The sequence below is a fragment of the Tyto alba genome, unplaced genomic scaffold (assembly GCF_018691265.1).
Source record: "Tyto alba isolate M040663 unplaced genomic scaffold, T.alba_DEE_v4.0 Super-Scaffold_26, whole genome shotgun sequence".
Taxonomy (NCBI): domain Eukaryota; kingdom Metazoa; phylum Chordata; class Aves; order Strigiformes; family Tytonidae; genus Tyto; species Tyto alba.
In genome coordinates, this window is record NW_024881300.1 from 20,797,614 (window position 1) to 20,810,796 (window position 13,183).

The following is a 13,183-nucleotide window of genomic DNA, read 5'->3' on the forward strand; positions in this document are numbered from 1 at the left end:
GATGGATGGATGGATGGATGGAGGGATGGATGGAGGGATGGAGGATGGATGGATGGATGGATGGATGGATGGATGGATGGATGGATGGATGGATGGATGGATGGATGGATGGATGGATGGAAGGATGGAGGGATGGATGGATGGAGGGATGGATGGATGGATGGATGGATGGATGGATGGATGGATGGATGGATGGATGGATGGATGGATGGATGGATGGATGGAAGGATGGATAGATGGATGGATGGATGGATGGATGGATGGAGGGATGGAGGGATGGATGGATGGATGGAGGGATGGATGGAGGGATGGATGGATGGAGGGATGGAGGGAGGGATGGAGAGAGGGATGGAAAGAGGGAGGGAGGAAGGGAGGGAGGGAGGGAGGGAGGGACGGACGGACAGACGGACGGACGGACGGATGATGTAGTGCATGGATAGGTGTCGAGAGAAGGGCTGATTGCAGCTCTAAGGCGTGGATGAGTGGATAGGGGATGGGTGGGGGGGTGAATGGATGAACGCGAAGGCATGGAGTGGGGGGTGGGGGTGGGGGGGTGTGGAGGTGTGACTGGAGGGCTGGGCGAGCGGCCGGGTGGATGAGCGGAGGGATGGGACGGCTGGGTGACGGCGGGTGCCTGAGGCCGGGGCCAGGCCGGCCGGATGGACAGGCAGGCAGACAGACAGACAGACAGGCAGACAGAGGGAGGAAGCCCAGCGGGGTGCCCCGGGGACACGCACCCACTGCCCCACGCGTGTCCGATGGCGCTGCTCCTCCCGGCCACCAGGGGGCGGCAGCGGCGCAGAGGGGGAGGGTGGGGCCTCTGCGCGCCCCGGCAACAAGTGCTGAGCGCTGATTGGTCAATATACACCCCCCCGGAGAGCATCGCGATTGGTCCCTCTGCGAAGGACTCAGACCCCGCCCGCCCGCCGCGGGGCCCCGGAGCTCGGCGCGAATAGGGCAGCCAATCAGAAAGGGGAGCGGCATAATAACCAATGGCCGCCCAGCGGCCGCCCACAGGGAACCAACCAGCGTGCTCCGAGCTGCCCCAGGCCCCGCCCCTTACGCGGGGCGCGCGAAAACGCGCCCGTCGGAGGGAGGCGGGGCGGGTGTGGGCGGGGCCTCGCCGCCGCGCAGCCAATAGGGAGGGTGGGCGTGGGGTGGGCCCGATCCAGGTCTCGGTTCCGGTTCCGGTTCCGGTTCGGTGCCGGTCGGGCCCCGCGGCGCTGCCGCCATGGAGCCGGCGGAGGCGGAGTTCCTGGCCGAGAAGGAGCTGGTGACGATCGTGCCCAACTTCAGTCTCGACCGGATCCATCTTATTGGGGTCGGTGTGTGTGGGGGGGGGCGGTGTTTGGGGATCAGGGGCTTGGGGACAGGAAGCTGGGGGGGTTTGGGGACAGGGTCTTGGGGACGGGCTGGGGTGGGTTGAGGACAGGAGCTTGGGGACAGGAATCTGGGGGGGGTGTTGGGGACAGGAGCTGGGGGGGGGCTCGGGGACAGGAGCTGGGGGGGGGGCTCGGGGACAGGAGCTGGGGGGGGGCTCGGGGACAGGAGCTGGGGGGGGGCTCGGGGACAGGAGCTGGGGGGGGGCTCGGGGACAGGAGCTGGGGGGGGGCTCGGGGACAGGAGCTGGGGGGGGGCTCGGGGACAGGAGCTGGGGGGGGCTCGGGGACAGGAGCTGGGGGGGGCTCGGGGACAGGAGCTGGGGGGGGCTCGGGGACAGGAGCTGGGGGGGGGGCTCGGGGACAGGAGCTGGGGGGGCTCGAGGACAGGAGCTGGGGGGGGCTCGAGGACAGGAGCTGGGGGGGGGCTCGGGGACAGGAGCTGGGGGGGGGCTCGGGGACAGGAGTTGGGGGGGTTTGGGCACAAGAGGTGGGGGACAGGGTCTTGGGGACAGGAAGCTGGGAGGCGGTTGGGGACAGGGATTTGGGGACAGGGGCTTGGGGGTGTTGGGGACAGGAGTTGGGGGACAAGAACGTGGTGGGGGTTGGGGACAGGGGCTCAGGGACAGGATCTGGGGGGAGGGGGTTTGGAGACAGGGCCTTAGGGGGCTCGAGGACAGGAGCTGGGGGGGTTTGGGGACAAGAGCTGGGAGGGGTTTGGGTACAGAGTCTTGGGGACAGGAACCAGGCGGGGGGGGCTCCGGGGTGTTTGGGGACATGGGCTCAGGGACAGGATCTGGGGGGGTTTTGGGGACAGGGGATCGGAAGAGGGTTTGGGGCGATGGTCTGAGGGTCAGGGGCTGGGGGGGATTTGGGGGTGTCAGAGCCTGGTCATATCGAGGACATGGGCTGGGGGGGTTTATGGACAGGCCTTGGGGACAGGGAGGGCATTAGGTTGGGGGGACTGGCTCGGGGGGATTGGGATTGAGGGGCAGCATTGAGGGGACAGGGGCTGGGGGGATTGGGGGCGAGCTGGGGTGTCTGAGGAGGGGGAGAGGGGCGGGGGGGCATAGGGAAGGGACTGGAGAGATTGAGGGTCTGGTGTGATGGGGATGGGGGGACTGAGGGAGCGGGGGACAGGGACAGAGATGGAGAGGCACAGGGGGAGCAGGGCAGGTTTGGGGGGGGGAAGCAGTGCTGCCCCCCACATCTCTGGTGCTTTTGGAGCCTTGGGTGGGGGTGGGCAGCTGCTGAGCCCCCAGCCTGGGGGGCTGCCTTCCCAGGAGAGATGAAATTTCTGCCTATAACTGCTGTGCAACGCTTTGAAATAGAAAACGTACTGAAAAGGTTAGTTACTACTCCTCAAGGGAGAGGAGGAAAAGTCTGAGAGCAAGAATTACGGGAAGTGAGAGGAGGAAATTCAGATGCTATTCAACTCAGGCTTTTGAAAATCCCCTGGAAACTCTTGCTCTTTAGAGGTGGCTGAGGACAAACTAGCAGATAAGTTCTGCGCTGCCTGAGCCCTCGCTGCTGCTTTACTCTCGTTTTCAATTCATCCTCCAGGGAGATCTGGGTCCTTTCAATCCTGGCTTGCCGGTGGAAGTGCCTGTCTGGTTGGCCATTAACCTGAAGCAGAGGCAGAAGTGTCGGCTGATTCCTCCAGAATGGATGGATGTTGGTAAGGATGGTGGCTTCAGCAGGTCCAGCAGAAGCATGAAATGGAAAAAAAAAAAAAAAAAGTAATCTCTGATTTTTACTATTAGCAGGAAGCTTAATTCAACAAACACAAAGTAACTCTGAGAGAAGGATCTAATGGTCCGCCACTGGAATTCTTTATGTTTACAGGAGATGTAGTCTTCCTAGTTAAGGAGGTATTTAATGTCTCTTCCTCTGGTGAGGAGGAAGAACAAGGGCGAGCTTGAATTCCCAGCCCTGGCACGCCTCCTCAGCGGTGGTTGCTGGTCTTTCTGAGCAGCATTTGCATCTCTCACAAGGCTTGTTCAGAAAGAGCTTTGGGGACCTCGGCTGACACTTTGTGAGGAGGGGGACCTTGGAGAGCATGCATGTCTGTTATCACTGGTTCATCCGCTCCAGAAATCGTTTTCCTCGAGGGCATCAGAAATAGGAAGTCATCTCGCTCTCTAAAAAAGTGAGAGTCGTGGCACTCTCCCTTTTGTTGTCTCAAGGGAAACTGAGACTGAGAAAGAGAAGAAGTAAACGCTAATGGAGCTGCAGTACGAATGCACCGAGCATTCCTGCTTTATCCATACAAGGGCACAAACACTAAATAGCACAAGCCCTTTTGTGGGTGAAGGGACCATCTCTGGACAGGTGACAGGTTTGGGGATCAAGCTGGTGTAGATCCAGCCTCCTGGCACGGTGTGCTCAGCTCTGCTTCCACGTCCCTGTCAGCATCCTTCTGTGCTTCATGACAGAAACATTTTTCTTCCCGCACTTTGATTCAACCTCAGACGTAGCATCGGTCCTATAGAAAGAGCAGCATGGGTTTTCCTGGAGGGGGTAAGAATGTCCCTGGAGGGAAAGCCCTGAAGGCCTGGCGATGCCTGACCGGTCCTGGTTGTATTTTAGAAAAACTGGAGGAAATCCGGGACCAGGAACGTAAAGAGGACACCTTCACGCCGATGCCCAGTCCGTACTATATGGAACTCACAAAGCTGCTGTTAAACTAGTAAGTAGGAAATGTATTGTAACAGTTTCCACCCAAGTACATGCTTGCATAGACAATTTTTCAAGCTTTCGTTGGCAGCAACCCCAGAGGGCGGTGGGAAAGTGAGAGTTAATGGAGGTTTATTTCACAGCGTGCCAAGACCTCGGTGCAGCAGTTTTCTCATGGTAACTTTGCTTTTCAGTAACTTGGGGCTTGCTTGTTCTGTGGCCTGATAATTGGGGCTGTGCCGCTTTATTGAGCGGCAGCTGAGCGTAGAGGCCCTGAGGATCAGCAGCGTGTTCTCTGGCTGCAATCTGTTCAGCAGCCTAAACCCTCCAGGCTTCTTCCTTGGCTCTCCTTCAGGAGGAAAGCTCCTCTTTCCTCGGCCTGAGAAGCAGGAGACCGGGGATATTCCGGGTCTGAACTCCTGCCTGCTGAGGCATTTCACTTGTAAAATGTGCTGGCTGGTATTTTTCTCAGCGCAGGCTCTTCTGACTTTAAGCCCTCAATTACGGCGAGGTGATCATTTAAGCACTGGCTTTTCCTCTGGAGATGACGCTCTTGGCGTGCGGCTCCTTCCCTCACGCTAGAATAACCCCGACAGCTCTGTCCGTGTGAATTGATCTGATCTCTCGAGGTCCTTATGGCAGCGCTGAATTGCCTTAATGGGAGGATGTGGCACAACTCGTACAGTCCTTTCAACTTAATACTCTCTGATAGAGCCACGAGAGCACAGAGCCGGGGCTCTAATCGCAGCCGAGTCCTTTCAATTCCCTGGCTGCCTGTGACTTTGGCCGGGTTATTGGCCCTCCGTGTACCTCGTACCAGCTGGGCAATTAAAGAGCAGAAGGATTCTAGCTGAGAACCAGATGCTGCATCAGAGCTGAGCATTCCTGGGTAAATAAACTATCCCAGAAATCCCAGCAGCAGAAGCACCAGGCTGGATTTTAATGTCGAGTTGCAGGTTTTTTCTCTATAGCAAACTGTTCTGCTTATGCCTCAGAGGGCTGAAGAACTGCCAACGTTCCTTACGCCGGTGACATAACCTACGAGTCCCTCGGGGCCTGTTCTGATCCTCTCGCCCTCCTCCTCCAGTGCCTCGGACAACATCCCCAAAGCCGACGAGATTCGGACGCTGGTGAAGGAGACGTGGGACACCCGGCTAGCCAAGCTGCGGCTGTCTGCGGACAGCTTCGTCAGGCAGCAGGAAGCTCACGCCAAGGTGCGGCGGGGACGGGCAGGGGAAAGCTTTGCCAGCTCTGTGCTGGGAGGATTCCAGATGCCGTGCGATCGCGTGGGCTTGTGACTGATGAGAGCTGCTCGTGAAAATGCTGGTTAGGGCATGTTGTGTGTTTTTTTTTTTTTTTTTTTTTTTTTCCTGGGTTGTGGGTACGTCAGTTGGGAAGTGAAGCCATATGCTGAAACCTCGCTTTTACGGGCTGGGTGCAGCTCCCTGTGCCTCGTGGAAACGGTGCTCTCGTCGCTCGTGTGCTTCTCCTGACCGGGGGTGGCAGCTGGGCCGGTCCCTTGGGGTGTCACCGAAGGAAAAGCGTGGGCTGCAGAGCTGCTCTCCAAGCCTTGTCCTCCTCTGCGAGAGGACTATTTCCCCAGATTCTGTTATTTTATTTTATTTTATTCTCTTTTAGCTGGATAACTTAACCTTGATGGAAATCAACACGATCGGGACTTTCCTTACTCAAGCCTTAGATCACATGTACAAGCTCCGGACTAACCTTCAGCCTGGCGAGAGTGCCCACTCCCAGGATTTCTGAGGTACTAGCCAGGCCAGCCCTCAAACCCCCCAGACGAGGGGGGTGGAAGGGATCAGGCTCTACCCCTCACCCCTGGACCTTCATCTGACCGTCCTCTACCTCCCTGCACAGATTTCCTAAGCCGCCCAAGCCTGGTCTCCCCTCAGCCACATGCAGGCTGCCTCCTGGCCGGGTGGGAAAAATTCCAGAGCTGCTGCTGGCACTGGAGCATCCCCACACGGTTCTTTTTTTTTTTTTTTTTTTGCAGAGCTGGGCCTCTCTCCTGGGTTCAGAGATCTGCCGGGCGCAGGTGGGGGCTTGCCAGTGCAAAGCTTAAGCCGCTGTCTAATGATGTCAGGCGGCTCTCTCCGCCCTGGAGAGTGTGGGTGTACTTCATAGAGGGAACTTCTGAGGGCAGCACAGGCCACACACTGGCTTGAAAGCAATAAATTCCGAGGCGGCGCTTCACCATGGATTTTCTCAGAGCCTTGGAAAAGGGGGAAGCTGTGCGGGCGATGAGAGGTGTCTGCTACTCCGCTGGGGAGATCAGCTGGGAAGCAGATCCATCTGCTCTTTGGAGAAGGACAAAAGAAAATGGTTTTCCCTCCCCCAAGCCAGGCTGTCTTGTAATGTCATATGTCTGACTGTTATTTTTTTATTTTTTTTATTATTATTATTTTTATTAATCTGAAACTCCTTGTGTACAAAATAAACAAAAATATAATTGCAGCCGAGCGAACGGCCTCGAATTAAGCCCCCCCACCCCCCACCCCACCCCGTGCTCTGTGCATCCAGCACCCATGGGTGAAACAATGCTTGGAAAAACCCGCAGCTCTCCTCCTTTTGGCTCCGGCCCCCTTCCCCTGCGGCAGCCCGGCAGGCAAGGGCAGGATCCTCGCCGGCGTGGGGGCTGCCTTGATGGCAGATGTAATTATTCCAGGCGAGGGGAGAATGGGCTGGGGGGCGGGGGGGGGAAACCCAAACTGTCAGCAGTGCCTTTCCCTGAGCATCTGGGCCAGGCTCCTGCCTGCCATCTGTGCCCTGCCTGCCTCAGTGTCCCGTCCCCCCCACGGGGGACACACACACACACACACGCAAGGAGGGCAGGAGCTGCCCTGGGTGAGGCTGGGGGCTGCTTTCCCATCACTGCCCGGGGTGAGGTGGTGGGGAGGGGGGGGGAGAAACAATCCTTTGTCGTCTCGGTGGAAGAGTTTATTTCGTCGTTGTTGTTGTTTTGGATGTTTTCAGGAATTACAACAATATATTCGTAAATACCTAATTACTACATTCAACAAATAATATATTACAATTAATTCAAACAAGTACACTTAGAACATGTTTAGGGGTTGGTTTGGGGTTTTTTTTCCTCCTTTTTTTTTTTTGTTTTTTTTTTTTTTTTTCGGTTTTGCTTTCTTTCACAGCATCTAAACTGCCCCCAGCGGGCTCTGCCTCGCCTTTCCCTCCTCGCAGCCCTCCCAGGCTCTGGCGCAGCTGCTCCAGCAATTCTGCACGGGGTACGTACAAACAGGCCCGACCGCTCGCCACGGCCCCGGCGGGAATAATTCCGAGAAATTGGTCCAAAAAAATACGCGATTACGGGCTGGTGAGAAGGGAAAAGTCTCGGTACAGGAGCAGCTACGAAGCGAGGCTGCACCCCAGCCAGGCTCCTGCCCACGGCCTCGTCGTGGCGGCAGCAAGGGAGAAATTGCTGATGATTTTCCATCCCTGGCTTGTTCCCCCCCCCGCCCCGTCACCCCCCCGAGCACACGCGAAGGGAGAAACCGAGTGGAGCAGCAAGCGTATTTTGCTGTGTTAAAATTCATTGTGAAGCCCAGAGTTGGCAGCAGCTAGGCCAGAGGCTGGCGATGCAATTGGGGATTTAAAAAAGATTAAACTAATTTCTGTCACAAGGGCATTTTGCTTTTTAATCTTGCAGGGCTTTTTTTTTATTTTTTTCGGCTTTTTTTTTTTTTTTTTCCCCTCACTGAAGCCAATGGGAGACCAGGGTTGTGTGTGTGTGTGGGGGGGGTGGGGGTAATGCTTTCTTTGCAAGTGCAACAAGGGAATTTAAAGCAGAAAGCAGAGGTCACCTTTTCCCGTAGACGTGAGCTTGTCTTGTGGTGATTTTTTTTTTTTTTAAATTAATAAATAATTTAAACATTTTATAAAAAACCTTCCCTGGGGAGTTGGGGTGCGTGATGATTAGAAAAATGGCACAGTGTGGTGCCAAGACTCAACCTGCCCCCCCCCCCCCCCCCTCCTCCCTGCACCCACAAGGTCTGGGCAGCACAAGCTCGACCCGGTTGTCCCCGTGGAAAAACCCTGGTTCCCATCTGCCTTAGGGCTGCTCTGATGGTCTTGGAGTTTTTTGGGGGGGACAAGGACCCCCTCCCCGGTGCCACCCGTCCCCAAACCCTCCAGCCCTCTGGGCGCAATTGCCTTGTATTTTTAATTTGGCAGCTGGAGCCCGTGCAAGGCTGCGAAACCACCCGGCACTGTGACACCCCCCCAACTGCCCAGTGGGACCAGAAAAAGACCCAGAAACCAAAGAAAAAGCATTTAAAAAAAAAAAAAATACAAAACAAAACCAAAATGAGGAGATTGAGGGTGGTGGAAAGGCTCAACTCGGGGTTCCCAAGGGATTGGCAGTGGGACAGCACCTGCCCCCCTGGAAAAGGGGATTGTATTTTTCCTGGGTTTAAATTCTTTTAGAACACTTCCATATCTTTTCTGTCCTGACCAGCAGCAGTACAAACACTAAAAGCGAGTTAATCCTTTTGCCAAAAATGAAAGAAAAGGGGGAGGGATAAAGACAAAAAAAAAAAAAAACAAAACAAAACAAAAAGCAGAAACATATTAAAAAAAAAGGCAGGCTTTTTATAACAATAATTAAAGTAATAAAAACATACAAAACTTTTTTTTTTTTAATATATATACACAGTACAAGGCTGAAGCACCTTTTTTTTTTTTTTTTTTTGACTTTTAAATCGCAAAACCAGCATGACTGGCTCTGAGACAAGGTAACCCCGCCGGGGGGGCCCACCGCCGGCGCGTGTCTGTGCCCCTTCCCCGCCAAACAGGAACAAAAAGGTACCTTCAACCAGTTTATTGACTTTATTGTTTTATAGCGAAGTGCATTTCCAGTGGAAAGCCCCGGGGGAGGGGGGAGGCTCCCGGTGCCGTGCCGGGGAGGAGGGGGCTCAGCGGCCGTCCCACACCCGGCCCCCCGCGGGGCTCCTCCAGCCTTAGTGTTGTCGGTGGAGTCTTTAATTGGAATTCATTTTTTTTTTAAAAAAAAAAAAAAAAAAAAATGAGCGCTATAAAGTGTGGGTGGGTGGAGGGGGGGGCCCGCAGCACCCTGTCCCCCCCCGGGAGGAGAGCCCGAGCCGGGCTGGCGTTGCTCGCAGAGGGAGGGGATGGGCCGGGGTCTGCTCGCCCTCGGGTGGGCTCCCGGCTCCCGTGCTCCTTTGCTTCATGCATGGCACATTCTCTGTTTTTATTTTTTTTTTGTTTGTTTTGTTTTTTTTTTGTTTTGTTTTTTTGGTTTTTTTTTTTTTTTCCCGTTGTATTTTTTTTTAATTATTATTATTATCCTTTTCTTTTTTTTTTTTTTTTTTTTAAACATTTTATTTTTTTTTTAGCTTCAAACCTCCCAGTGAAAAATATTAAATATTCAAGGTAATAAAATAGATTATTATTTCTAGACTATATGTTCGGCCTAGCCCAAGGAGCGTCACCTGGGATACCCCTTGAAATAACCCCTAGACCACTGCATTGCAGGCAAGGCAAGGCACTTCCGCAGGTGATCCAGCTCGGCTTGCAGGCGCTCGCGCTCCGAGACCATCTTCTGCTTCTGGGTCCTTAATTCCTGCAGGAGCCAAGGGGAGAAGAGAGTCAAGGGCGGGTGGGGGGGGGGCAGCTGGGCTGGCCGGGGCACCCCGAGGGGGCTGGGGGGGTGCGTGGGGAGGGGGAGTTACGGGAGTGGGGGGGGTGCTGGAGGTGGATGGGTGGGCTGGGGGAGGGTTGGGTGCCTTGCTTGAGGTGGGGTGCTCAGGAAGGCGGGTGCTTTGCAGAGGTTGGGTGCCCAGGAAGTTGAGTGCCCAGGAATCTGGGAGCTTTGCAGAGGCTGGGTGCCCTGCAGAGGTTGGGTGTCCTGGAAGCTGGGTGCTCTGCAGAGGTTGGGTGCCCAGCACAGGTTGGGTGCCCTGCAGAGGTTGGGTGTCCTGGAAGCTGGGTGCTCTGCAGAGGTTGGGTGCCCTGCACAGGTTGGGTGCCCTGCAGAGGTTGGGTGCCCAGCACAGGTTGGGTGCCCTGCAGAGGTTGGGTGCTTAGGAAGGTGAGTGCTCTACACAGGTTGGGTGCCTTGGAATCTGGGTGCTCTGCAGAGGTTGGGTGGCTAGAAAGTTGGGTGCTCTACAGAGGTTGGGTGGCTAGAAAGTTGGGTGCTCTACAGAGGTTGGGTGGCCAGGAATCTGGGTGCTTTGCAGAGTTTGGGTGCCCTGCAGAGGTTGGGTGCCCTGCAGAGGAGGTTGGGCGCCCTGCAGAGGCTGGGTGCCCTGGAAGCTGGGTGCTCTGCAGAGGTTGGGTGCCCTGCGGAGGTTGGGTGCCCAGGAAGCTGGGTGCTCTGCAGAGGTTGGGTGCCCAGCACAGGTTGGGTGCCCTGCAGAGGCTGGGTGCCCTGGAAGCTGGGTGCTCTGCAGAGGTTGGGTGCCCTGCGGAGGTTGGGTGCCCAGGAAGCTGGGTGCTTTGCAGAGGTTGGGTGCCCAGCACAGGTTGGGTGCCCTGCAGAGGCTGGGTGGGTGCCCTGCAGAGGCTGGGTGCCCTGCAGAGGTTGGGTGCCCTGAAGAGGTTGGGTGGGTGCCCTGCAGAGGCTGGGTGCCCTGCAGAGGCTGGGTGGGTGCCCTGCAGAGGCTGGGTGGGTGCCCTGCAGAGGTTGGGTGCCCTGCAGAGGCTGGGTGGGTGCCCTGCAGAGGCTGGGTGGGTGCCCTGCAGAGGTTGGGTGGGTGCCCTGCAGAGGCTGGGTGGGTGCCCTGCAGAGGTTGGGTGCCCTGCAGAGGCTGGGTGGGTGCCCTGCAGAGGCTGGGTGGGTGCCCTGCAGAGGTTGGGTGGGTGCCCTGCAGAGGCTGGGTGCCGCAGCCCCACTCACCGCCATGCTGTGCGAAAGCTGCTCCGCCGTCAGGCTCAGGCTGTAGTGCTGGGCCTCCAGCCGCCGGCACTGGGTCTGCAGCACTTGGCGCTCCAGGTTTTGTTCTGCAAAGGCCAAAGGAGAGCGGCGGGGGGGCACAGTGAGGACCGTCCCCGAGCACCAGGGAGGGTCCCAGCCCCACGCAAGGCTCTGCCCACGCAAGGCTCTGCAGCGATTACCCCCAGCATCCCCAGCACGGGGAACCTCCAGGTCCCGCGGGGAGGGTGCCAGCCAGCCGTGAACACATGAATTTTTCACAGATAGGTCGATTTTCACCAGCCCCTGTTGCTTTCATGCTGCTCCAGCAATGCTGGGGAGCATCCAGCACCTCCCCACCCCAGCCCAGCGGGAGCCGGAGGCGTGGGGGTGTTTTCACTCGGGGAAACTGAGGCACGAAGCGAGGGCTTACCCTCCCCAGTCCCCTACCTTCTATATGTTCCTGGTAAGCTTCAAAAATTGCCTCGATCCCTTGCCACTTGGGCCTGGGGTACTCTTCCTCCTCTTCCTCCTCCTCCTCCTCCTCCTCCTCCTCTTCCTCGGAGGCAGAGTCGCGGGGTAGCGCCCGGGGGGGCAGCGGCCCCTCGGCCGTGCCGTTGTGGGGGGGGGCGGCCAGGCGGCTGGACGCCTGCAGCTCGGGGATGTTGTAGTGGATGGAGGCGTCGAGCTTGTGGTTCTGCTCCGCCGTCAGCGCCGCCGTCCCTCCTGCGGGCACCGAAAATCAGCCCCCCCTGCCCAACCCCCCCACCCCCCCCCAACAAACCCCCCACCCCGCTGCTGCCCTCCCAGAAAGACGCTCCACTCAAAATATTAATTCCCTCCCCATCTCCTCAGGCCTTTAGCAACTTCTGTGGGGTTTCATCGCCTTCCCCACGCGCTGGAGCCACTTAGTTTTCCGCGCTTATTGAAATTAATAAATGGGGGGGGGGCGTGTGGGGTGTGGAATCCAGCTGTATTATCCCAGCGCCTCATATTTACCCTCACTGATGATCCCCGCATCCCTGCCCCTTTACCTTTGTGCTTCTGCAACGCTTTCTGGGTGGACTGCAGCACCGACTCGTGGAACTGATGGGCGAACTCCTCGGCGATGAAAGGCTCCCAGGGCTTGCTCTTGCCGTTCATGCTGTGGGACAGCGGCACCGGGATGTCCTTGGGGAGGGGACCCCTCACGTAGCTGAGGATGCTCAGTGCCTTCTTCCCGGGATGCCCGTCGCTCAGCCGGGGCTTCTCCGCCGGCGTGGTGGCCGACTCCTTAGCCCTGGGTAGCTCCTGGGGTCTCAACTGGTCTAACCTCCCGGGTTCCACCGTTTTCTGCGCCTCCGGCACGGAGACGGCGATACCCACGGGTTTATCCACATCCAGCAGCAGCGGCGGCACCGGCGGCTCTTTGAGGGGAGGAGGAGCAGTGTTGGCTGCCGGTGGGGCTCCGTGTGTCCCCCCCCCAAAATAAAGCCGTGCCCTCCCTGGCCAGCCAAGAGCCCTGGGCGGTGTGTGTGTGTGTGGGGGGGATGCTTACCGGCGGTGGGACCGCTGGGGCTGTCCCGCGGGGAGCTCTTCACCACGGCGGCCGGCGTGGTCTTCTGCTTCATGGCCTGCAGCATCTCCACCAGCTTCTCCTTGTCTGCGGCATGGGAAGCTGAGGTTTAGTGTAGCCTCTGCTCAGCAGAGCAAGCTCATGGCCCCAGGTGGGACCCCCCCCCCCCCCCCCACCCCGTCCTCTCCAAAACACCCCCAAAGCAGGGAGCGGGGACCCCCCCTTCCTCCCAGAGCCAGGGCCGGCCCCAAACATGCGCGGGGCATGGCTGTTACCTTTCCTCTTCTCGGCGCTGATGTGCGTGAGGTTGAAGATGGTGAGGAAGCGCTTCTTCTCCTCGAAGTTGGGGCTGTTGTTCATCTCGTCGGGGCTGTAGCGGGTGGAGAGCGGGAGGCGCGGGGAGGGCGTGCGGCGCTTGTTCTGCACCGTCGGCGGCGAGGGGCTCCTCTCCCGCAGCATCCGCCGGCGTTTGCGTCGCTTCTGGCTCAGCAATTCCTCCTTCTGCTGCTGCGTGGTGAGGCCGAAGAGCTGCAGGAACTCCAGCTTCTGGGGCGCCGAGGGGGAGAGCAGAGCAGCGTCACCCCCAGACTGGTCCCCGTCCTCATCCTCATCCCTGACACCCCCCCCCCCCCCGCCCCTCACGCCCCTGGGGATGGTGGCTGCCCCGCA

The 13,183-nt window shown here is 57.8% G+C and overlaps 2 protein-coding genes across 3 annotated transcripts in view; one reads left to right on the forward strand and one right to left on the reverse strand.

Annotated features, from left to right (window-relative positions):
* The first annotated feature begins 1,174 nt into the window (after positions 1–1,174).
* GINS2 (GINS complex subunit 2) lies at positions 1,175–7,747 on the forward strand. The gene is made up of 6 exons (XM_042797462.1): positions 1,175–1,321; positions 2,943–3,057; positions 3,969–4,068; positions 5,143–5,269; positions 5,694–5,820; positions 6,067–7,747. The coding sequence occupies exons 1-5, from the start codon at positions 1,232–1,234 to the stop codon at positions 5,817–5,819; spliced, it is 558 nt and encodes a 185-aa protein (XP_042653396.1). The 5' UTR covers positions 1,175–1,231; the 3' UTR covers position 5,820; positions 6,067–7,747.
* Positions 7,748–9,363: 1,616 nt separating this feature from the next.
* Positions 9,364–13,183, reverse strand: part of GSE1 (Gse1 coiled-coil protein) — a 102,588-nt gene continuing 98,768 nt past the window's right edge. The window contains exons 12-17 of one of the 2 annotated variants that reach the window (XM_042797460.1): positions 12,790–13,060; positions 12,497–12,616; positions 11,994–12,365; positions 11,410–11,685; positions 10,945–11,048; positions 9,364–9,666 (exon numbers count right to left, since the gene is read on the reverse strand). In XM_042797460.1, coding sequence (XP_042653394.1) covers positions 9,532–9,666; positions 10,945–11,048; positions 11,410–11,685; positions 11,994–12,365; positions 12,497–12,616; positions 12,790–13,060 — 1,278 coding nt within the window. In that variant the 3' untranslated portion in view covers positions 9,364–9,531. The remainder of the gene's footprint in view (positions 9,667–10,944; positions 11,049–11,409; positions 11,686–11,993; positions 12,366–12,496; positions 12,617–12,789; positions 13,061–13,183) is intronic. The other variant, XM_042797459.1, reaches the window with a different exon arrangement.